The sequence below is a fragment of the Suricata suricatta genome, chromosome 2 (genome assembly GCF_006229205.1).
Source record: "Suricata suricatta isolate VVHF042 chromosome 2, meerkat_22Aug2017_6uvM2_HiC, whole genome shotgun sequence".
NCBI lineage: Eukaryota > Metazoa > Chordata > Mammalia > Carnivora > Herpestidae > Suricata > Suricata suricatta.
In genome coordinates this window covers 49,872,773-49,896,651 of record NC_043701.1, presented here as the reverse complement: position 1 = coordinate 49,896,651, position 23,879 = coordinate 49,872,773, and the positions used below count along the sequence as shown (strand labels likewise).

Below are 23,879 nucleotides of genomic sequence, written 5' to 3'. Positions count from 1 at the left end.
TGCCATGGTGTTTCCTGCTTGGTGGTCACACGGTTTTTCTCTTCCGCTCGCCTCTGCTGCCTTTCTGGGTCTTTACACTCAGGGCGTGTCTCTCACTAACAGTGTAATCACCTTCCTCCTCTGATTATCTTCATGTTCTCATTGAGCATCTGTTGGGAAGCATAGCATTTAGATTATTAATATTTGTGCTTAAACGTGCCATTGACTACAGCCTATCGTCACCATTAAAAAAATTTGGGGGTAGGGCTCCAGGGTGGCTCAGTCAGTGGAGCGTCCGACTTCGGCTCAGGTCAGGTGCTAAAGACTCAGAGTCTGCAGCCAGCTTCGGATTTTGCCTCCCCCCTCTCTCTGCCCCTCTCCTGCTTGTGCTCTGTCTCTCAATAATACATAAATGTTTTTTAAAATTTATAAAAAAATTTGGGGGGGCAGGGAAGACTCCTCAATTATTTTTATTTCTTTTTCTTAAAGTTTATTTATTTTGAGGGAGAGAGAGAGAACAGGGGAGGGGCAGAGAGAGAGAGAGAATCCCAGTCAGGTTCCCCATAAATCATGAGATCGTGACCAGAGCCCAAATCAAGAATCAGAGGCTGAACCAACTGGGCCCCCCAGGCACCCCTATCCAGCACTTTTATTCTGGAAATGAGGACACTGTAGGATTGGAGCTGGGAATGCATCACCCCCCATGCATGAGATGGAGGGAGAGCCTCAGCCTCCTGATAACTGTCCTTGCCTGACCTTCTTCCGTGTCCGTGTGGTGGGAGCGGGGAACTGGGGCACAGGCTGAGCAGCTGCAAGTGCGGGGGACCCTGCTTCTCGCCAGGGCACCAGCAGTGTGAACCACCGAGCCTGCCGGGTGGTAAGCCTGGTGCTTGGGAAGAACCCGGTTGGGCACAGGCTGTGTGCCTTCGAATCCAAATCCCTTGCTTGACCGTGATCCTGAGCGATTGCCTCACTTCCCTATTCACATCTGTGATCCAGTGGGGCCAAGGACATATTCCCTAAAATGGAGAGTATTGAATGAGACAGCAGTTGGGGCGCCTGGGTGGCTCCGTTGTTTAAGCATCTGACTTCGGCTCAGGTCATGATCTCACGGTTTGTGGGTTCGAGCCCCACATCGGGCTCTGTGCTGACGGCTAGCTCAGAGCCTGGAGCCTGCTTCAGATTCTGTGTCTCCCTTTCTCTCTGACCCTCTCCTGTTCACGCTGTCCCTCTCTCTCTCTAAAATAAATAAAAACAGTAAAAAAAAATTTTTTTTTAATAAGACAACAGCATAAAGCCCTTGGGACAGTACGTGACCCATAGCAGCATTCAGTGGGGTTGACTGTTCTCGATTGATTACATTGTCACTGCCTGCTTATCGCTTGCCCAACAACGTGGGTGAGCCAGTCGGCCAGTGGCTTCTGGGAGGGGCAGTGGTGACATCATGCAGGACCAAGGCAGTGTGCTGTGTCACACGTGTGTCCATCGGCTCACAGAGGCGGCTGGGGTACCGCTCAGCACCGCCCTTCACTGCCGCGGGTTCGCCACGTTCCGGGAGCTGGGGGCTCATGCGGCCCCGGTGACCGACTCTGGCCTTTCCCCGCAGTATGGGACACTCCTGTACCAGAACTACAGAGTCCCGCTGCAGAGGAAGCCCTTGCTCCCCGCCTTCGCAACGCCAGTGGTGAGTCTCCGGAGGCCCTCACAGCGCTCTGTGCACAGGTTGCTTCCGGCGAGGCTGCCTGGGGAAGTTCTAGAACAAGCCCATGCATCTCAGGGAAGCCGGTCTACACCGCCTGTTCCGCTGCCTGGGAGGCAGTCTTGTTCTCTCAGCAGCGTGACTGGTGGGCACAGACCCCCCCACCATCCTGTTTGCCCCGCAAGCCTGTTCAGGGAAGTGGCTCGGTTCAAGTGGTCAGAGGCTGTCCCCTGCAACGGGTGGCTCTCCCAGGAGCCTTCCCACGTCTGGCTCCTGCCCCTGTTCAGCCGTGGCAGCCATGGGTGCTGTAGACCGTGATGCAGGAGCCTTCCCCAGTGGGCACCTAGAGATGATCGTGAGCATCCTGTACCCAGGACATTCTCCACTTCCCAAAGTGCAGGAACACTTGGTCCTGTCCAAACCCGACCTTAAAGCTCCTTTAGGTCCATGCCTGGGAGATGTTGTAGGGTCGCAAGGGAAGTCCACACCTCACCCTAAATCAGGATTTGGTTGCTGGTGAGGGCTGAGCTCCCCCACAACATTTCCATTCCTTGATGTGTCCCAGTCCAGGCAGAGCGCCTGTGAGAGACCCCATCATCCAAGCCCTGCGGCACCTGCAGCATGAGAGGCCACGAGGGGGCTGGAGCGTTTCTTCTTTTCCTCAAGAGAAAACAAAGCCCTCTTTAGCTCAAGAGTGCCCCCCATCCCCCGAACCCTAGAGTGGGGAGGCATATCATTCCCGTCACCCCTTTCCTGGTCACCTTTAGGACGGTGTCACCTTCCTGTGTGCGGCTGAGGCCTGCCTCCCTACATCATAAGAACTTGTGGCCTTTCCTTCCAGCGCAGCGTCTCGGAGAACTCCCTCGTGGCCATGGACTTTTCCGGGCAAACAGGAAGAGTGATCGAGAACCCGGCCGAAGCCCAGAGCGCAGCCCTGGAGGAAGGCCACGCCTGGAGGGTGAGGGCAGGCCCCCTCATGGGTGGTACCCCCGCTGGTCTCCCAGAAGGGTGACCCTCCCTGGGGGTATCATCAGGGGAAGGGGAGGGTGGCATCAGAGGCTCAGACATGGGAAGCGGCTGGCACGTGGGGCTCCTTCACGGACCCAGCGGCCATGTCCCCCGCTGGCTCCTGAAGGAGGGACAGGACGGGAGTGGAGCTCTCTGACCCCCTGGGCCCCACTTGGAGCTCCTCTTGCTGGTGGGCAGCCTGTGGCCACGTGTAGGCACACAGAGCCCACCCTCACTAGGCCGGCAGGAGTTCCACATGACGGCTCCACCACTAGCCGGCTTCGTGGCCCCGGACTGTCCCTTCCTTAGCTGGCTCATGTTCTGACCTCCAAAAATCAGATTATCCCCCTGATTACAGGCTTTCTGAGATTTACAGACAACGTATAAACCAGAAAGTTCCATGAACCTGGGCCTCAGGGTATGTGGGGAACTCCCAGCAGCCCCAGGGCCTTCGGAGGCCTGTGTCTTCAGGCCTGCTAGAGTTCAGTGGAAAACCCCATGCTTTTCTCCCAAAACTTAACCAGAAATTTCGCTGCGAGTGCCTTTCAGTGTGAGGAATGAGTCTCTGCTTCAGTGCTGGGATCTTCTGAATTCCCCGGGATGCTCGTGTCTTTAAAGCCCTGGTCAGGGGGCACCTGGGTGGCTCAGTCAGTTCAGCATCCAACTTCAGCTCAGGTCATGATCTCATGGTTTACGGGCTCGAGCCTCACGATGGGTTCTGTGCTGACAGCTCAGAGCCCGCTCTGGATCCTCTGCCCCCTCCCCTGCCCACACTCATGCTCTCTTCCTCAAAAATGAAGTAAAAAACATTAGAAAGATAACAACCGTGGTCAGACACAGAGGGGGGGCAGTGGCTGTCACTCCATGATCAAGGACCCAGTCACCCTCTCCTGCCCAGGGTGTGTGTGCGGGGCGGCTGGCAGGCTGTGTCAGCCGCCGTCATAGTGCTAACAAGGAGATTTCTTCTGCAGAAACGGAGCACACGGATAAATGTCCTTGGCAGCCAAAGTCCCCTCCACCCGTCTACCCTGAGTACAGGTAAGCACAGCAGGCCAGCTGATCCTTTTCCATGTAAAGGAAAGGAAGCCTCTCCTGTCCCCCGCCTCTGCCCCCCAAGCTTCCCCGAACCGTCCAGGCCCCGCGTGCACCATGAGAGGTGTAGCCCTGGGAACGGGGCCCCGCGCCGATCACGAGCCTGCTGTCTGTGCCTTCGCGGAAGCCCATGCCGCAGACGGTCCAGGACCCTCTCCCTCCCGCTTCCCTCCCTCAGTGATCCATCGGACGCAGCACTGGTTTCACGGCCGCATCTCCAGGGAAGAGTCGCACAGGATCATTAAGCAGCAGGGGCTGGTGGACGGGTAAGGAGGCGCCAGCTGTGAGCGGGCATCTGCTGCAGTTTCGCTGTGTGGGGCACATGTTTCCCAGAGATCCGGGGTGGCGGGCAGTCCTTAGAGCCTCCTTTGAAGGAGGAGGAGACATGGCTCGGGGTCTGCATGGGTCAGGGCGGGCACAGCGAGCGAGTGTGGCAGAAGGGAGGGTTGCAACGCGTTCTATCATGCCCATCCATTTCCAGGCTCTGCCTCTTTGCTGAAATGCAGACAGAGAACACCAGTTGGGAGGGGAGGGGCCGTATTTTGAGAGAAAGGAAGCATGTGAGCAGAGGAGGGGCAGAGAGAGAGAGGAGTGAGAGAATCCCAAGCAGGAGCTACACTGTCAGGACAGAGTCCAGTCCAAACTCAGTCTCACCAACCGTGAGATCATGACCTGAGTTGAAACCAAGAGTCCGACGCTCAACTAACTGAGCCACCCGGGCACCCCACAAGCCAGTTACTTTTCGGTAATAAAACAGTGGCCGTGGAAGGAAAATAGTTCTGCCCACCCCTTTCACGTAAGCATTTTATCAGCCAGCTTGTGCTAAGGACAAACAGCCACGGACTCTGGTGGCTTCAGACCATAAAGATGTATTGTTTCTCACGGTGGGAGTCGGTGGAGTGGTGTCCTCACCTGGGCCAGCCGGCTGGGGGGTGGGGGTAGGCTGGCGTGGCTGCTGGTTGTAGAGATGGGGCGACTAGGCATATGTGCCAGGGGACTAGCCTGGGGTCACTCACACTGGGGCCATCACGGGGTCCGGGAGTAAGAGAGGTCAAACCCAACACAAAAGTACTTTTAAGGGCTAATAGCCCATGAGCCTTGCTCAGCAAGGGGCTGCCTAGGGGCACAGATGTAGGCTTGTAAGTGAGCCTCTGTCCCTGCCTCCTCTCTTCTCCCAGCCGGAGACCTCTGGTTTCCCTGCCTTTCCTCTTTTAAAAGTTTTCTTACGGAAATTTAAAAAGCTACCCAAGAGAGAAGAGTGTAGTGAGCCCCTATTTTAATCCTCTCCTGGTTTTATCAGTTTGCTAATTTCAGTCTGTCTGTTTCCCTTCCCACCATCATTGGTTCCTTCCCCATCCCTCCTCCCTCTTCCTTCTGGAATATTTTAAAATTAAATCCCAGACATTCCAAATTGTTTACCAGTAAATGTAGTTAGAGTGTCTCTAAAAAAATAAAGACCTCTGTTTTCTGACACAGCCACAAAATCATTGTTACCCTTAATCAAATAAACAAAAATTCCTTAATATCATCTATAATCCAGTCTGTGTTCAAATTTCCCTAATTATTGCCCAAAAAAAAAATCCTTTAAATTGAGCTGGTTCAAATCGGGACCAACAAATTGCCTTTGGTTGTTAGATCTCTTGGGTCTCCTCAAATACAATGTCTCCCTCTGCTTTTCTTCTCTGGCTCTTACACGCATGTCTGTCTGTGGTGCGGGGGAGGGGGAGTTGCTGGCGTGTACTGTGGTTTCCTCGAATACCCTCCTGTCTCCCTTGTTCCCTCTGACGCGCGCGCACAGTAGACCGAGGCGTGGGCCTGCTTCTTCCAGGGTGGGGCGGGGAGGGGGGGGGTACTGAGTATCATCCTCTGTAGGTCAGAACCACACCGTCTGGTTGTCCTGCTTGGGGAACCTGGGTTTGGGCTGGGGGTCCCGATGGGGTTGTCATCCCCATTCACTGAGCGGGCTGGGCTCAGCGTTCACTGGGGGTTCAAAGGCGTCCCTTCCCCATTCAGTTCCTTCATCATTTCTCAGCTAAGTTCTCTCTCCTGTCGTAGATTTTGGTATCTCAGCCAAGGTAGCCTAAACGCTCGACTTTTCCATCTTACTGGTCAGTTTTTGGAATAACGATTTGGTCTTCCACCACCTTCCCGTGGTGACACATGAGCTGTTACTTAGATTCTTAAAGAGCTTGATTTATTTCAACCAAAACTTATTTTTCTCGATGCTCACTGTGCCCTCTCTGGCCGATGGGACCTCTTTGGAGTGCATTCCTGAGTTCTTTTGACCCAAAATGAACAATGCTTGGTTCCAGGTGTGACGATCCAATCGGTGCCCATGAGCCTTTCTCCTTGGAGCCTGATTCTTTCTGGCAGCAAATTTTATCAGGATACCACCATCCCTAGGTCTTTTCCAGGGACAGAGCAGGACATAGGCGTTGTTTTAATAGTGAAAAATAAATAATGGGTTCACATGGAGACTGCCAGTTCAGGTGGAAGATTACAAGGTTTTCCCTTCTTTGATTTCATTGTATCCCTTTTCTCTTACTCTGAAAATCTAAAGACATAATTACTTGTAAGTACTTATTTGCTGTGTCCCATAAAACAACCTGAAAATAGTGACACTTCAGGCGCGGGCTAGGCAGAGTGGACCCACCAGGTTTAAAATGTTTCCTCTCTGTGGTACTGGCAGCAAACCGGACTGTCATCCGTGAGTCTCCTGTGTGTCTGTGTGTTCGACATTTTTGTAAGGGGGTCTGATTGATATTCTTTTTTTACTTTTTTAATGTTTGTTTATTTTTGAGAGAGAGAGAATGAGCAGGGGAGGGGCAGAGAGAGAGGGAGACACAGAATCTGAAGCAGGCTCCAGGCTCCAAGCTGTCAGCACAGAGCCCGATGCGGGGCTCAAACCCACAAACCACAAGATTAGGACCTGAGCTGAAGTCGGACCCTTCACTGACTGAGCCACCCAGGTGCCCCTGCGCCTCAAAAAAAAGTCTTTTCACCACTTCCTAGAGTCCTTGTTGCAAGGTTTCCGTCCTTTCAGACCTCGTGACGGGTCCGAGCGTCCCCTCTGTCCCCTTCCCTCCTACAAACACCCCCTCCTGGGGGCGTCTGCCCCATTCAGACGCAAGAGTTTCTCGCTGGTACAGTTTTCAGTCCAGACATCAGGCTGGCGGGGTTCTGGCGAGAACATGACTCAGGGTAACGGGACCCACTGAGACGTCTTCACTGTGATGCCAGACCTCTGTCCCTTCCCGTGTGCTTAGGGAGGAAATGAGTTTGGAAAACAAGGCAAATTAAATAATCGGTTCCTAATCTTTACTGGTCCCTGCAGGGATAATGCAGGGAAGCCAGTTTAGAGAGTTCAGCAACACAAAGAAAATGGCCCCAAAAGGCAGTGCTGGCCTCAAATTATATATGGAGCTGGGCAGACAGGGCCAGAGGGAGACCGTGGAGCCTGGAAATCCCCACTTTCCAGGTGGCCCCTCACACAGGTGGCTGTGTGCGTACCTGCCTGTGTGTGAGTACACGTGTGTGTGTCTATATGCCCTTGTGCAGTCATGTATGTGTGTGTGTCTGTATGCCCTTGTGCAGTCATGTATGTGTGTGTGTCTTTATCCCCTTGTGTGTTTGTGTGTGTGCCTGTGTGTGAGTGCACATGTGTGTGCATGTATGTCTGTGTCTATATGCCCTGTGTGGTCGTGTTTGTGTACATGTGTATGAGTGCACATGTGTGTGTCTGTATGCCCTTGTATGTTTGTGTGTATACCTGTGTGTATGAGTAAACGTGTATGCATGTACGTGTCTATGTGCCCTTGTGCTTGTGTGTGAGTGCACATGTGTGCATGTATGTATGTGTCTGTATGCCCTTGTGTGGTCGTGTGTGTGTACCTGTATGTGTGCATGCATGTATCATGTGTCTATATGCCCTCATGCGGCCGTGTATGTGTGTACCTGTGTGTGAATGCACACGTATGTGCATATGTGTGTATGTGTCTATATGCCCACGTGCATTCCTGTCTGCCCACATGCACAAAATGTGCACATGTGTGTATGTGCGTGCATGTGTGTGTTTGCATATGTGTGCATGGGCAAGTGTGTGCACCAGCACGTGTGGGTGTGGGTGTGTGTGCTTGTGCAGGAATCTGCAGGGCACGGAACTCCCTGCCTCCCCCGCCTCTGCCCACAGCCCACCTCACAACCTGGAGAAGGATCCATCCAGGGGCAAACCTACCTGTCTTCCCCTCTGCTAAATTACGCCCTGCAGCATCTCTGGCTCTGTCCCCTACCCTCCCCGCCCCTACCCCTCCGCAGCCGCAGATTCCACCTCCCTGTCTGCACACCCCACTCCCCCACTGGGTGAAAGGAAACATCCCTGTCCATATTTGACTTCTTTGCAGCATTCCGGTCCCCCCAGGGCGGATAGAGGGGTCCTGTCCCAGGGCTAATGCAGCACCCCAGTCACAGCCATAGCAGGGCTCGCCAGCCATGGACGAATTGTCTGTACACACCTCACATTTTATCAGTGGCCCTGTCCATCCTGGAAGCCAAGGTTCATCCCTGGCTTCCACTGGCTGTGTGACCCTGGGGTGTCTGCTAACTTCTCTGTGCCCCACTGTCCTTATGAAATGAGGACAGGGGCTCCTGGGCAGCTCAGTCGGTTGAGTGACTGACTCTTGATTTAGGCTGAGGTCATGAACCCCAGTGTCCTGGGATCAAGCCTCGTGTCATAGCATGGAGCCTTCTCGGGATTCTCCCTCTCCCTCTCCCCTGCTCACCTCTCTCTCCCTCTCTCTAAAATAAAACAGAGAAATGAGGATGTGACAGGGTCACCATTGGAACCAAATGAGCCCATGAGCCAGCTCTCCATGCGAGCACATCTGAAGGAGCACCTCCCCCTGACCCGGTCCTCACCACTTTCCTCTCTGTGCAGCATTCAAGGCTTCCTGACCTGGCCGCACATCATGATACATGCAGTCCTCCCCGAGGCCTGGCCCTACACGGAGTCTGGGGTTTGCTGGTGGCTGTCACTGTCTCCTCGGGCTCCCGTGCTGTCGTGCGCGGTTCTGTCTCCTTGCCAGGGCTGCGGGATGGGCGTCATGGAGCTGATCTGTGGCAGGTCAGCGAACGTACTTCTCACCCGTCAGGCTCCTCTGAGTTAGCAGTCACTGGCAGCAGGCGGCCGTTGAGCTTGACCTGTAAAACCCAAGCCTTTGGCTAGAAATCTCAGGATTTCCCAGGGTCGAGCCCAAACACAGGCAGCGGGCCAGCGTCTGTTCCCCTGGCTACTCCAGGACCACGTTCAGCCTGCAGGAACTGATGGCTTCGCTGGGGACTCAGGGTTTGGTTTTGATACTTTTGAAAAGCAGGGTTCTGTCTGTTTCTCTTGGATTCTGGTGCTGGGACATTTTCCTCTTTCCTGTCTCAGTGTGTTAACTGTCTTCCCCGCCACTGCCAAGTATGCTCCTCTGAAAGCAAAGATGGGCACTTCTTTGTGCTTTTCTGACTTGTATGTATTTTTTATCCTGAAATAAATTCCAATTGTGGAAAAGCTGCCAGAGGAGCGTAATGAATCCTATATGCGTTTTCTCAGACTCCCCAGCTTTCAATGTTGTGGCCCATTTGCTTTAGCATAGTCTCTCTCCTCCCCTCCTGCCTCCTTATTTTGTCTGAACCATTTGGGAGTAAGTTACAGCATGATGTTCCTTGTATCCTACTTCCCCAGTAGGAAATTTCTAAGAACAAGGACTTACTACATAACCAGAGTACTGTTAGAAAAACCAGGAAGTAGGGGCGCCTGAGTGGCTTAATCAGTTAAGCGTCCCATGATCTTGCAATTCATGGGTTCTGTACGGACAGCTCAGAGCCTGGAGCCTGCTTCAGATTCTGTGTCTCCCTCTCTCTGCCCCTCCCCTGATCACACCCTGTGTGTCTCTCTGTAAAAAATAAACATTTTTTTAAAAGTTAGGAAGTAAACATCCATGGGGTTCTGTTATCCAGTGTACACACTCTCTTTTCCTAGTGGTTCTGATTACATCCTTTGTGGAAAAAGAAAAAAAATCTTCTTAATTCTAAATCCTTCCTGTGTGGCGTATCTCTAACCTTTCTGTCCTTTGTCAAGGGTGGGTCTGACCCAAAGATGCCAGTCATTGCAGAGTGCGCCTCAGCTCGGGCACATCTGGTCGCTCGGGGTTCAGCTGGGTCTCCACTTTGCAGGAAGGGACATCAAGTCACCAGCGGTGCGCTGTCAGGAGGCTTGTCTTGTTCCCAGTGGTGGCGCCTTGAATACTTGGTGGTAACGGTATTGACCGGGTTTCTCTGTCTGACAGTCACTGTTTCCCTTTGTAACAAACATGTGTCAGGGAGACAATGGTTTGAGACTGAAAATACTCTGTTATTCACCAGATTTCATCTGCTGTTGTTCACGCCCATTCACAATCTCCTTGGTTGGTGGAAATCTGCCGGATAGTATCTAACCCATCATTCCTGGGCTATTTAGCTTTCTTTAGCTTTCTTTCGGCTCTCAGGAGGAGCTTTCCCTTCTCCCATCTTAATTTCCTAGTCTGTTTACTTGTAATATCCGTATGTACTCACGGGTTCCTGTTTTATTCTCGGGGTTATAATCTGTCACTTGTGATATTTACTCTGATGCTGCCTCCTGGATCATGGCCCTTTGAACATGATTCTTTCCGCACATGTGCGTGCATACACATACACCTCTCAAATGTCTGCATTTTAAAACTTTACCATCAGCTGATCTTTTTCCATCCCTAGGCTTTTTCTCCTCCGAGACAGCCAGAGCAATCCAAAGGCTTTTGTGCTCACGCTGTGTCATCATCAGAAAATTAAAAATTTCCAGATCTTACCTGTAAGTATCGGTCACGTCACACCAAGCCTTGTTTTTGCTCATGTGTTCTGGGTCTGTGCTTCCCAAAGTTTTCAGATTACAAACTAACCAAACTACCAATTGTTAGGTATCAGATAAAGCCAAGCTCATAAGAGGGATATTTGCAAAAGCCTCTTCAGAGGCTTGTCTGAAATTGGGGACGGCATTTCCATAGAAATAATATTAAAAACGGTGGTGTTGCACTGAGGCCCGCCCGCATTGTAATTGACTCGGCATGGATGGGAAAGAGTGAGGTCAGGTGGTGAGTGGACATACCTCAAACCAGGGAGCCTGATGCCAGGGGCACATATGGCACAAGACGGGAAGTTTATGGTAGATTGGACTCTCGGCTGCTCGAATCTGAGGATTTCTCTGATTTATGCTGGCATGTACCTAGTGACCCAAGAAGGTTGTAGAAGCACTGTCCCACGGTCACGTGGCCCCCAAAGAGAAATTGCCTTGCACATCCACTCTGTCCTTGGATCAGAAAACAGGAGTGCCTGGGTGGCTTAGTCGGTGAAGCACGCGACATTGACACCGTCATGATCTCGCAGTTCGTGGGTTCGAGTCCTACGTCAGCTCAGAGCCTGGAGCCTGCTTCGGATTCTGTGTCTCCCTCTCTTCTCCTCCCCTGCTTCTGCTCTGTCTCTCTCTCAAAAATAAATAAACATTAAAAAAAAAAAAAGAAAAGAAGCAGAGTCTACCTTTGAACAATTCTGAAAACATTATTACCAAATACATCGGCACCGTGTTTTTAAACAAATCATTGTTAGATTTTTCAAATGTAAGTTCTCTCTCTCTTTGGTGCGTCAAAGTTCAGATTCTGGTTCATGACTGAATGCTTATGTGGGAGGTAGAAGTCCCCACCCTCACGAATCCACCATTCAGTTGGGGATAATATAGACAAAATTGATGTCCGATGTTTTACATAATTAACTGATAGATTCTACAGGGGATAGTAACGTTCCTGAAATGTTTCCTGTCTGGGGATCAATCTGTCCGGTGGGCACAGAAGGCTCTAGAAGACTTGGCGGACCTGACTGCATCTGTTTCACACCATTGATCAAGCCTGGTGTTCAGCCTCCCAGGAGTCACACAGAGCAGGAAACATGGGCTGGAGAAGCCCCAGGCAGTCTGGGTAGCTTTCCTGGACCTGAGTAAGCCACCAGCCGGGCACTTCCTGCAATGCCCTCTTTCTACAAATAAGGACAAGGAGAGCCCTAGGGCTGCCAGCAACTTGGCCTGGGCCACACCGGGAGGAAGGGACCAGGTCTGGCTCCGAGGCCGGGCTTCCCGGAGTCCACAAACCATTCTGTGCACACCTGGGAACTGTCAGCCAAGGAGATTTCTTCGTCCACGGTTCGTTGTGTTTACCACAGCCTCCTGTCGACAGAGACGTTCTCATTCTCTTTGCCTGAGATCTAAAATCAAGTGAAAACCTATCTTAATGGGAGGCAGAGTGGGTAATGCCATTCGCCCAAAGAGCCCCGAATTCTAGAAGTTATCAGGGGGCTAGTAGCTTGAGACTTAGAGCAACAAGATGGTGGCCTTGGTGCTTGAAAATGGGGTGTGTCATGCGTCCAGCAGTATTTTGGAGTCCAGAAACGGTTCTGAATTTACTAAGAGATTTCAAGCCAGTTTGCTCCATGAATATGACAGTACTGCATCTCTCTCTCTCTTTTTTTTAATGTTTATTTTGAGAGAGAGAATGGGGGAGGGGTAGAGAATCCCAAACAGGCACCGCACTATACACACAGCCCAACTTGAGGCTCCAACTCACTAGCCGTGATAATCATGACCTGAGCCGCATCAAGAGTCTGATGCTTAACCGACTGAGCCATTGAGCGACCGGGGCACCCCAGCAATGCAGTCCTTGAGCGGAACGTTCGCTGGGTTCAAACTGCCTTTAGGAAAGTTGTTCCTTGCAGAGGTACCATGGAGTGCCCCCCCTTCCCACCCCCCCACTTTAGATCAGGGATGGAAAGGCGCATTTTGCACCTGCTCTTACTAATACTGCCTTGTGGGGTGACCCCACGCTCGCGCCGCTCAGCTCCCCGAAGCGTGGCCACTAACGTAGTGAGTGTTCTTGTGTCCCTGTAGTGCGAGGATGACGGCCAGATATTCTTCAGCCTTGACGACGGGAACACCAAATTCTCCGACCTGATTCAGCTCGTGGACTTCTACCAGCTCAACAAAGGAGTCCTGCCTTGCAAACTGAAGCACCACTGCATCCGAGTGGCCTTATGACCTCACACGGACTCTCGGCGGAGGCTGGGGGAAGCTGACACTGGAATGAGGAAGGGGATGTGCATCGCAGAGAGCACACGTCTGTTCTGCACCCTGGTGGGGGGGTAGGGGAGCGGGGAGGAGGGGTCCGTCATGGCCAGCCACCTGGGACAGATCGGTGGCTGGACTGGATGGTGATTTGCTGCTGCGGAGCCGGTGTGGGAGCGCCTCCCTCCGCGCCGGCGACATCAGGGAGGCGCGAGTTGGAGAGGAAACCGGAGCAATGGTCTCGGCCGGGCCATGTCCGCGTGACAGCCGAAGACGAGTAATTGGAAATGAACTCTTGCCCTGGAATAATCTTGACAATTAAAACTGATATGTTTACTTTTTTGTATCGATCACTTTTTGCACTCCTTCTTTGTTTTCAATATTGTACCCAAATCCTGTCGGAGGGGGCATGGCGCCTGCGGGGTCAGGTGCAGGGCCAGCATCTGCATCGACTGCGCATGCTCCAGCGGCTAACTACAGGCCCGCCCCCTGTGGCTGGAGGGCGGGGCCCACCTTGTGTAGGTTTCCTAGGCTGTTAGGCTCCAGCTAAACAAACTACACCCAGCCCTTCCAAGAATACTTGAAGAGCTTCTTTTTAAAAAAAAAAATAAAAGGTGTCACCTGTGGTGGGCATTTTGGCACATTTTGTGGACCCAGGCAACTATGTCTGTCAGTCCCTTCCCTATGCGCAGGTGTCCTGCACACTTGTTACCAGTGTGTCGTGTCCTCCACAGTTCAGGAGACCTGGGGTTTTTTGGACAGTGCGCTCTCCCACAACATGGCGGGCCCCTAGCTGGACATGGGGAGCATCCCCGGGCACCCAGTGTCTGCCGCTGGGGGCCCCTTTTCAGCCTATTCTAGGGCGATCTCTGCCTTAGCCCTCTCCCCTCGCAGTGGCTGGGCCCCTTCCTGGCTCTTGTTCCTCTGGGGGTTGAAGAATCTAAAAGAAAAATGACACTTGGTTGGCTTTCGCTGTGGCCCGTGGGTTTCCATAGTGATGATGACAGAAATATTGGAAAGGGCACGTCTGCAGCCTGGCATTTAAAGGGCTTCACTCAATGGCCTCCCATCCTGCTGAAAACACCCGTGGGCCAGTGCACGCCGGGCCTCCCCCTCAGCCGGCTGGCACTCAGAAGTACCTCACAGCAGTTGTGGGCATTGAAGAGTCTTATCGAGGGAACACTGCTTCCCCCTCGGGGGGACTGAGTCAGAGGTGGGCGGGCTGGAGGGTCCCTCCGCCCAGCCCCTTAGCGGAGTCACCAGGTGTGAGAGTGGCCGTGTCCTTCCCTTCAGTCTCTGTAGAGTAGAAAGGTCTCTCTTGACAGGTGTACAGACTACTGTGGCCAAGATGGTCCCCTTTTCTGAGATCAGTTGCCACCCGTGACTGGTCCTCTGGATGGGTGCCAGCCACTAGGTGGCCTGGCCTGGACCTAGCACCATGCCCTGGAGGAATATGCCCACGGTGAGGGACACATGTGGCCAGCTCTGGTGACACATATGCCCTCAAAGGAAGGAACTCTAGGGTCTAGAAACACTGTATTTCACTTTACAGGTCTCACTCTACTCGTCTTCCGTGAAACGTCTACTTACATGAAGACAGACTTTGTAGTAAAACGTTCTTAACCATAAAGGCTCAGCGGCATCTTCTTCCTTCTGTAGCCAGTTCTGTCTTTCAGACCATAGACAAGTAGGGAATTCTCAAGTCCTACCTGGCAGCAAGCTTCGGGTGCCCGTCACCTTGGAGTGGCTTTTTTCGCACCATTAAGATGTTTCTCTTTTCACCGGTTGGAAATTGAACCTTTAAAAAAATGCTATGATTTCTTTTTTTTCTTTTGTTTTGGGTTTGTTGTTTGTTTGTTTTTTTCTTTACATAGACCAGTAAGACGAGACTCTCACGGCCCTCTCTGATAGCATCCACAGCATTTTGTGTTTATAAACCTGCATTTTATTTAAAAGGAAGACAAAAGCTGGTCTCTGATGCAGTGTGTGTGTCGCTAGTTTGACGTAGTCTTTTGGACCTCCCTGGCCGCAGTGAAATGCTGGAGGGTGTCAGACCCCCCCCCCACCTCCCCAAAGGCTACAGCTCAGTCACTGCTCTGCCTGGTAGCTGGGAGTTCCCCCCCAAAAGCAGCCGCTCCCACGAGGATGCAGGCAACCGGCCCAGCCACCCAGGGACTGAAGGACGTTCGACTTTTATTTTTATATTTAGATGACATGAATGTAAACGGAACAGCTCAGGGTCATTTTAGAGCCTGTTGACTTTTTACCCTCTCTGCCTGTGATTTTCCTCTCTGAAATGAAAACCCCACGTAGCACCCTGGACTTTGTTGGGAAGGAAATACCAAATGCTTCGGGGATTCAACTGTTCCTAGGTGAGCTCTGTCCCCCTTGGTCGTAGAGTTCCAGAACATTGTTTTGTTCACTAAATCTTGAAGAGAATATGTGCCTCAGTCTAGCTGTTTTTTTCCTCTCTTTTCTGCACTTAATACCTGACAGTTTGACCAAGAGCACACCTTTGCGGGACGGGACCTGCTCAAGGTGTATCGTGACGTCACAGCACAAGTTGCAGTGACCACAATGTGGCCTGACCTGTACACATTTTCAGGGAATGCAGAAAATGTTAAGAGACAAAACCTTTATTCCACATGCTTTGCTTCTTTCTGTACATAGCTCTTCGGCTTGTGAACCTAATTGTAAACGTTCAGGTATTTTTGTACAAATAAGGGACTGATGTTCTGTTTCTTGTAATTAGAAATAAACATTACTATAGCATTCTCCACGGCTCGTGTATGTGTTTCTGTGTTTTGAAACCCTGCAGCTGGCCAGCCGCTGAAAACCTTTGGAAATCACCTAGAACACCAGCAGTGTGCTTCTTGGCCAAACACGAGTTGAAAAGGAATCGACGTGTGACGCACACGCCTGTGTGGCCCTGGTGAGACTCTAGACTCGGGTGACACAGGCCAGGCGGCCTCGTGTTGGTGCCAGGACCCTCCCAGTGGCCTCTTCTCCCTGTGCTCCCCCTGCAGAGTCGCACACCCCGGTGCTTCACAGATAGTCAGATCTCAGCTTCTGCACATACCTCAGGACACTCATGAATGTTTGCATTTGAGAAACCCAGTGGCCTTGTTCCCGCTCCGGTGAGACAGATCTGAGTTTTGTAATCAGATTAGAAATTGGTAGAAAGGTCAAGAGAATGGATGCCGTGTGTCTCGGCTTCCCGGGGACCTCCCTGAGGGACGGTGGAGGGCGTTACCGCTTACCCATTCTGGGTCTCACTCCCTGCCTCCCGCCCGACCCGGGCAGAGAGTGAGAGAGACGAACAGGTGGGTCGAAAAGGCCAACCTGATCTTGCTGCCTGGGTCGTCTTTGTTACTGGTTTTTAGAACATATTTTGAGTGATGACTAAAACCACAGGAAGGGATTTTAATGAATAAAAAAAAAATTTAGCTTGTTAGCTGTCAAAAGTAAACTATCTTACAGCTTTGGGTCTTCGAATGGTAAACTCAGTATCCTCTGTTATACCGGAAGTCGTACATTAACAAGAAGGGCAGGAAACCATAAAACCTCCATCATCTTGCAAAGTTAGGCTTTGTCTGTCATCCCACAGTAGATGACCTGGGCTGCTCACCTGGGGTGGCAAAGACCACAGACAGACATCTCTGGCTGCAGGTCTCAGCATGGCCACCAGAGGGCACTCCAAGACATGCGTCCTTTCTTGGAAGCGGAGAATAGACCCCGGATTGACCTTGATTGATGGGAGTCATCCCCCACCCCCAAGATACGGTGTGCACCTTCACTCTGTAGATATTATCAACATCTAGTTTGACTGCTGGGAATGTTTCCTGAATTACATCTGTGTATATTTTTGTCCTGTCACTGCATACCGCAGGGCTTTTTACAAAGACAGCAATTATGTGCGTGTTGGGTCCCCTGGACCTGCATTCCAACACCTTTGCTTGTTCTCTAAGCCTCTTAACTCATTTCCCTGTGGCCCCGTCCTGTCTTTCATATCACATAGGCTGTTTCTGTGGGATCCCTTCTCCTCCTGCTGCCTGGATCCGTATTCCACTGCCAGGAAGTCTGTGTGTGGTTCTCCTACTTCTCTTGAAGGTTTATTTGCTTGCTTGCTTAGTTTGAGAAAGAGCATGAGTGGGGGAGGGACACAGAAAGGGAGAGAGAGAATCCCAAGCAGGCTCCATGATGTCGGGGTGCGGAGCCCCATGTGGGGCTCGAACCCACGAACCATGAGATCCTGACCTGAGCTGAAGTCGAGTTGGACACTTAACCAACTAACCCTCCCGAGACACACGGCATCCATTCTCTTGCCAGGTGGCTCTCTCCCGCTTCTGTTTAGAGGCATGTCCCTTTCCTTGACTATACTCATTGAATATTTGTATCTATGCTTTGAGCTTCTGTGACCTGATTGCTTGATTTTTTTTTTTTAAGTTTACATTATGTTTGGTTGCAGTTTGAATCTACCCCATGGCCGTTTTCCCAGTTAGTATTCTTTACTATTTGGTGTTTTCCCAATTGTCTTCTCGTTTTATCTTTGGGCATCTTCATGGAACATTGGTGCTGGTTCTCGGAATACTGTGAGTTCTTGTTGGAGTTATAGGAACTTGGTGTGGGTAGGAGGACACAGGTTGTGTGTGAGACCAGAGCTAGAGGCAGGTCCCAAAGGCGCAGTGACAAGAGAATTAGAAAGCAGGGGCTGAGACTCTCCAGGAGCCAAAGCATTGGTCTCCCTCCTCAAGCCTCTTTTCTTTTACTACGTGTCTGATAACAGCAAGTGCATACAACGTAGTCTTTGACATCCTGACAGCTCATGCACCTGTCTTGTGTTCCACACTGGGTCAGGAGCACCTCTGGCACCAGACAATACATCCTTATCCCTGACCTGGCGCCGGCATGATGTCCTTCTGGAGAGAACGAGCAATCCCAGGAACTTTCCAACCCAGGAACAGACTGCTTTCAGTTCCTTGCTGCTCTGTTCCTTTCCTTCAGGATATTCTCACGTGCCTCGAGGACAAAAATGAATACATAGTAGGTATGTGACTTCCATGACAACATAAGCCATTGAGGTTGATCATCCAACTTTTTCTTCTCTCTGCCTCTGGTCACACACACCTTCCAGAGAAATCTCCTAAAATGATACATTAAGTTGCAAAAGAATATTTTTTTCCTTTGGTGGGTCTATTGCAAATGACCACAACGTCATGTTGGAGAATTAGGAATTTTGTTATTTGAGATAAGAATGATGACAAATCCTTTTAGAGAATAAAAACTCTATGGTAACTATGTGTACATACACACGTGTGCGCGCATGCCTTATTGTCTATGAGAGCTGTGTCACACGGTGCTCAAGGAGGTGGAGGTGTGGAGTCCAGCTGGGAGATCCGTGGGTGAACGATGAACATGGGAGTGACTGCAGGTAGATGGCGTGGTGACCTCTAGGTGCATGCTGTCCAATATGCTACCATGAAGTATGCACACCTACTTACATTTTAATTCTAATTAATAAAAATAGAATGAGAAAATCAGCTCCAGGTGGCCCTAGCCACATATTAGGGGCTCAACAGCCACAAGTGGCTAGCAGCTGCCACGACAATTGCTACAGATATAGAATGTCACCATCATTGCAGAAAGCTCTGGGGGGCAGCGCTGGTCTGGGTGACCGATAGCAAACACTTACATTACAGAAGTGGCCGTGATGACAAGACCGAGGAGGGTCCACTTGGGAGTCAGTCTCTTGTGTCTGGTTAATGTTCCAAGTCGGCAAAGCTCAGCCTCAGACCCCAGGCTAAGGGCACCCCCACCGACCTGACACCTGTGCCTCACCCCCATGGAAGACGCGCTTGCTTCCCTTGTCCTGCGACAGAATGGCACTGTCCACCACCTTCATTCGGCTTTGGCCCACCTTGTTTTCCAGTTATAACTCAGCGGGAGTAATTTCACATCATACGTGTGTGTTGTGTATAGAACCTAGCTGTGTCTGCCTGGCCCGTCCCCTTCCACATACCCCCAGAGGTAAAGGACGCTTCCCAATCTGGTACCAAGCCACCCCATCTGGTTCCACTCCGGAGTGAGCCAGCACTGGACGAGTGTCATTTGCTATTCACCTAAGTTACTCCCATTAGTGATCATCCCCCCAGACTGAGTATAGTGTTAGTGCCTAAATATAAAGTATGTGTTTGAACACAAGGGCCGTTGGGGTCATCAGAAACCTCGCTGCTCCTCATCCAGAGAAGTGGCCCTTTCTGTCCCTGTAGGAGTGAAGAACAGGACGTGTAGGGCAGAATTCAGAACCAGGCCTGACAAAGAATGCTGGTGTCCCACTTTGTGAGCGAAGGCAGGTCATCCTGAGGAGAGCACTGTGGGGCTTCTCCTAGACCCCAGTTCCAAAAGTATGCAATTCTTGGCACATTTTTAAATTAGAGGGAGGGGGCTTGCATCATTTTTTCTTTTTCTGAAAAAAAAAAGTGAAGGGGTGTATTCTGTTACTGCACTCTCTCAGTTTGATATAAAATATGACTGCACTCTATTTCTGAGATGGCTAAGGCTTCCTCCGAGGGTGATTCTGGTCCTAGGTGATCTGCCTCAGTCTCGGTGCAGCATAAGTCTCGGTCCTACTAGAAGATTAGACTCCACGAGGGGTGCCTGGGGGGCTCTGTCGGTTAAGCATCTGATCCTTGACTTCGGCTTAGGTCATGATCTCATGGTTTGTGGGTTCAAGCCCCGAGTCGGGTTCTGTGCTGACATGATGGAGCCTGCTTTGGATTCTCTCTCTTCCCTTCTGTCTCTGCTCCTCCCCTGTTCTCTCTCTCTCTCAAAAAACTTAAAAAACAAAAAAGATTAGACTCCAAAAACTATGCCAAACTTCCATTTGATCCTTCTCTCCCAAATGGATTCAGTGAGAACAGAATGTGCCGTGGCCGGGGAAGGGGGAAGGGGGATTCTGGAGGATTTCAAGAGAACAGGCTTGTGCCCTCTGCCGTGTTGTAGCAGCACGTCTTGGGGAATGACGTAACACCCCTGTAAAAGGGTGCTGTGGATTTCAGCCCCCGCATTCAGCAGGCTCACCTTGGAGACTTTGAACCTGCTCATCTGACTCCAAGCCACTCACAAGCTTCCAGAATTAACGTCTTGGATTTGGCCATAAAATGCCCACTCCCAGGCCACTACAGGTAGACCAGATAATCTCCAGCTCACAGACCTGTATGGCCCATGCATCTGCTGTATTTTTATCCCTCCCCAACTCACCAGGGACTTTTTTTGGCTTCTAAATGGAGAGGTGTTGGCAGGCTGTGTTGGGAAAGACTGAGGCTTACACTAGAAGTCTCTGTAGCTGCCCCAGAGACACCCCGGGAAGAGCAGGGCTGGCATGAGTGCAAAGGCAAGGGACTCTCCCTGACTTCAGCTCAGGTCATGATCTCATGGTTCATGGGTTCAAGCCCGGCATCAGGCTCTGTGCTGACAGCTCAGAGCCTGGAGCCTGCTTCAGATTCTGTGTCTCTCTCTCCAACCCTGCTTGCGTGCTCTATCTCAAAAATAAACATTAAAAAAAATGTTTTTAATGGAAGCAAGAAATTCATGGAAGAAAAACCACAAATAGCTAAGGAATACATGATTATCATCTTTTTAATGCCATAAAAAATTAAAATTGGAGTAGCGGGTTGCTGGTCAAGGTTGCCTCCTCTAGCTTTCTGTGCTCATTTTCTCACCCTCAATTCTGGATTTTACAAGTCTTGACCTCTTTTATTCCTCTGGAAAGAGATTATCCATCATGGCTTTTGAAGCTTTGATTACAACCTACAGTATACAGGGCGTTCATATTGTGCCATGAACAATATGCCAAGTAAGACCTTGGTTCAAGAGCACAATTCGTTCCAGAAACACACTTGTATCCAAAGCATTCGTCAATCAAAGCGAATTTCAAGAATCATTGGCTCGGTTGTCATCATGTGACATCAGGTGTCATGTACCATTTGTATTGCACGACATCACTCATTTATCAAGTTAAAATTTATTAGAAATGTTTGCTTGTCTTACAGAACACCTACAGAACAAGTTACTCACAATCCAAGGTTTTACTGTAATTGAAACAAGTTTCAGATAATAGTATTTCCCTTATCAGGTGCAATGCCCCTCTTTCTGATTTTATTCCACCTCCGTTTTTAAAGTGTTGGTCATGACACCTTCAAGAGTGATTTCATGATCCAACAGTGATTTGAAAACCTGAGCTGGAAAAAACACAAAGTTGGAGGATTTACACCACCCATCTCCAACCCCTAGAGCAAATCAAGACTGTATTATTGGGGAAAGAACAGACAGATTGATGGGACACAACAGAGTGCTGAGAACTAGACCCCCACCCCAGCTGATCTTGGGGCACCTGGGTCAGTGAGTTAACCGTCTGACTTTGGCTCAGGTCATAATCTAGATGTTCATGAGTTCGAGCCTGGTGTCAGGCCCTGTGCTGACAGCTCAGAGCCTGGAGCCTGCTTTGGATTCTGTGTCTCCCTCTTTCTCTGTTTCTCCTCTGCTCACACATTCTCTCTCTCAAAAATAAATAAAAACTGGGGCTTCTGGGTGGCTCAGTTGGTTGAGCATCTGACTTCGGCTCAGGTCATGATCTCATGGTTTGTGGGATTGAGCCCCGTGTCAGGCTCTGTGCTGACAGCTAGCTCAGAGCATGGAGGCTGCTTCAGATTCTCTATCTCCCTCTCTCTCTGACCCTCCCCTGCTCGCACTGTCTCTCTCTGTCTCTCAAAAATAAAAAACATTAAAAAATAATAAATAAACCCTAAAAAATTAATGTATATATGTAAAATCAAAGGATTTGATCTTTGACAAAGGAGCAAAGGTAACGCAGTGGAGCCAAGATGGTCCCTTCCATTATTCCTGATGGAACAAGCAGATAGATGTCTGTGTGCAAAACAGTGAATCCAGACCCAGACCTCACACCCTTAGTAAACATTAACTCAACGGGGCCCACAAACCTGATTGTAAAATGCAAAACTATAAAACCCCTGGAAGGTAGCTTAGAGGAAAATCTAGATGAATACAAAATTTGGTAATGACGGCCAAGCTACAATAGCAAAGGGGAGATCCGTGAAAGTAAGAGCTGACAAGCCAGACTTCACTGTAAGTTAAAACACTTTAGGGGCACCTGGGTGGCTCAGCTGGTTGAGTCAGACGCTTGATTTCAGCTCGGGTCATGATCTCAGGGTTGTGAGATCAAGCCCTGTGTTGGGCTCCACATGTAGGCTGTTTGAGATTCTCTCTCCCTCTGCCCCTGCACCTCTCCCTCCCTCTCTCTCTCTCTCTCTCTCTCTCTCTCTCTCAAAAAAAATATATATACACACATTTAAAAAAAAACCTCTGCTCTGCATAAAGCACAGAACTGATGTCACCAGCTCTGAACCTAAGCGACTTTTCCAGGAAAATTCAACATTGGTCCTGACAGTGTAACTCCTCCTATCAGAGGGTCACCTGGGACCCAGGCAACCATAACCCTAACTCAAAAGGCCAAATACTGGGGGTGAGGAACTCCATCACTCAAAGAGATCGTCCACTGGGGAGACTGGTTTGGGTCTGCTGCCCTCTCTCTAATCAGGAGGGACAGTGGCCAACTGGTCTCTATGGGTAGCTCAGACACTTCTGGACTTAGAGCTCGATGGTCATGCCTCCCACCACTCAAGCTAGAGGGGCAGGAAGCTATGTCTCAGAAGCGTCACAGAGCTGCCCAAATGGCATCCGTGCCTGGTTCCTTCTGGAGCCAAGAGTTGAAACCTTGCAGGCATCGTGGCGGCCTTGAACAAGTATGCATGAACTCCACTGAGTAGTACAAGGTTCTTGCTGGGATGGGCTCAGTCCGTGGTCTTGGGGGGATGATCTGGGAAGCCAGTTTCCCCACCGCATACAGCTCTTGGTGACGATGGTGCCTCATCAGCCCCAGGACCAGGCCCTCCAGCTGGAGGGTCAGGACACCCATTCCCCACCCCACCCCCCACAGGTGTGTCCTCTGCCAACACACACTCTGGCTGGTTATTTTATGCTCCCTTGCCAGGCAAGCCTTCCTTTGACAGACACCTTTCTTTGGATGTGTGTTTAACAAGTAAGGAAACTCTGTGTTTTAAAGATGCCCCCCAATGTCCATGCACACCTATTCTGTTCACCTTTGAGGACACTGTGACTCTGTAGGGAATGTCACAGTGTAGATGGGACTTGCAGCCCACCGGGAGAGGGCTGCTTCCCTGAGTCTGCTTACGGGACACACACAGACCCCCGTTCTGCCAGTGAGGTCTGCGTGCCTACAGATAACATGACCCAAATGGGCTCTTCAACTCCAAGCTGCTGCGTGAAGTTGAGAATACATTCTATTGAAAAGTGTGAGTTTGTGTGGCAGAATGAAAATTACCTGAGGTTTATATTCTCCTAGTCACACGTCTCCAAATCAAACATACAAACAGACATTGTGGAGGGACCATGCTAGGTACTATCCGTTACTTAGTACTGAGCACACAGCTGCTGGCTACTGTGACTCTGCCCTGGGCTGTCCCTGGTCACCAACACTGACTCTGCTGATGTGAGGGGTGTTCAGGGAAACGAACACCCCCACCAGGGGAATGTCCTGTACCAGCTCCTGGAGTCCCAAAGGCACAGTTCAGCCCCAGGTATGAACACTGAGTGATGTCTGAAAACATGCCCTGTGCTGGCCTCCTTTTCCCAGTCCTGGGTTTTGCACGGTCACTAGCACAATAAACTACTTGTATTTGAGTCTTTGTCCCAGGGCTAGCACTGGAGGGAACCTAGATTCACATGCAACAGGACTGAAGTTAGGCAACAACAGTCTGGACGGGAAGAATTCCATTCCCAGAGGCCGTTTCTCTGTATTAGGTGTTATTATTCTTTCAACCCAGATCTCACCAGGATTTTTTT

At 50.6% G+C, this 23,879-nt stretch overlaps 1 protein-coding gene across 9 annotated transcripts in view; it reads left to right on the top strand.

Annotated features, from left to right (window-relative positions):
- GRB10 (growth factor receptor bound protein 10) overlaps positions 1 to 15,717 on the top strand; it is a 133,929-nt gene extending 118,212 nt beyond the window's left edge. For 6 of the 9 annotated variants that reach the window (XM_029926214.1, XM_029926196.1, XM_029926180.1 and 3 more), the window contains 6 exons: positions 1,586 to 1,663; positions 2,520 to 2,636; positions 3,658 to 3,724; positions 3,957 to 4,044; positions 10,553 to 10,646; positions 12,765 to 15,717. In XM_029926214.1, the coding sequence (XP_029782074.1) occupies positions 1,586 to 1,663; positions 2,520 to 2,636; positions 3,658 to 3,724; positions 3,957 to 4,044; positions 10,553 to 10,646; positions 12,765 to 12,911 (591 nt within the window). In that variant the 3' untranslated portion in view covers positions 12,912 to 15,717. Of the gene's footprint in view, positions 1 to 1,585; positions 1,664 to 2,519; positions 2,637 to 3,657; positions 3,725 to 3,956; positions 4,045 to 10,552; positions 10,647 to 11,061; positions 11,220 to 12,764 lie in introns of those variants that run through there. The other 3 variants (XM_029926236.1, XM_029926206.1, XM_029926245.1) reach the window with 3 other exon arrangements.
- Positions 15,718 to 23,879: the final 8,162 nt, after the last annotated feature.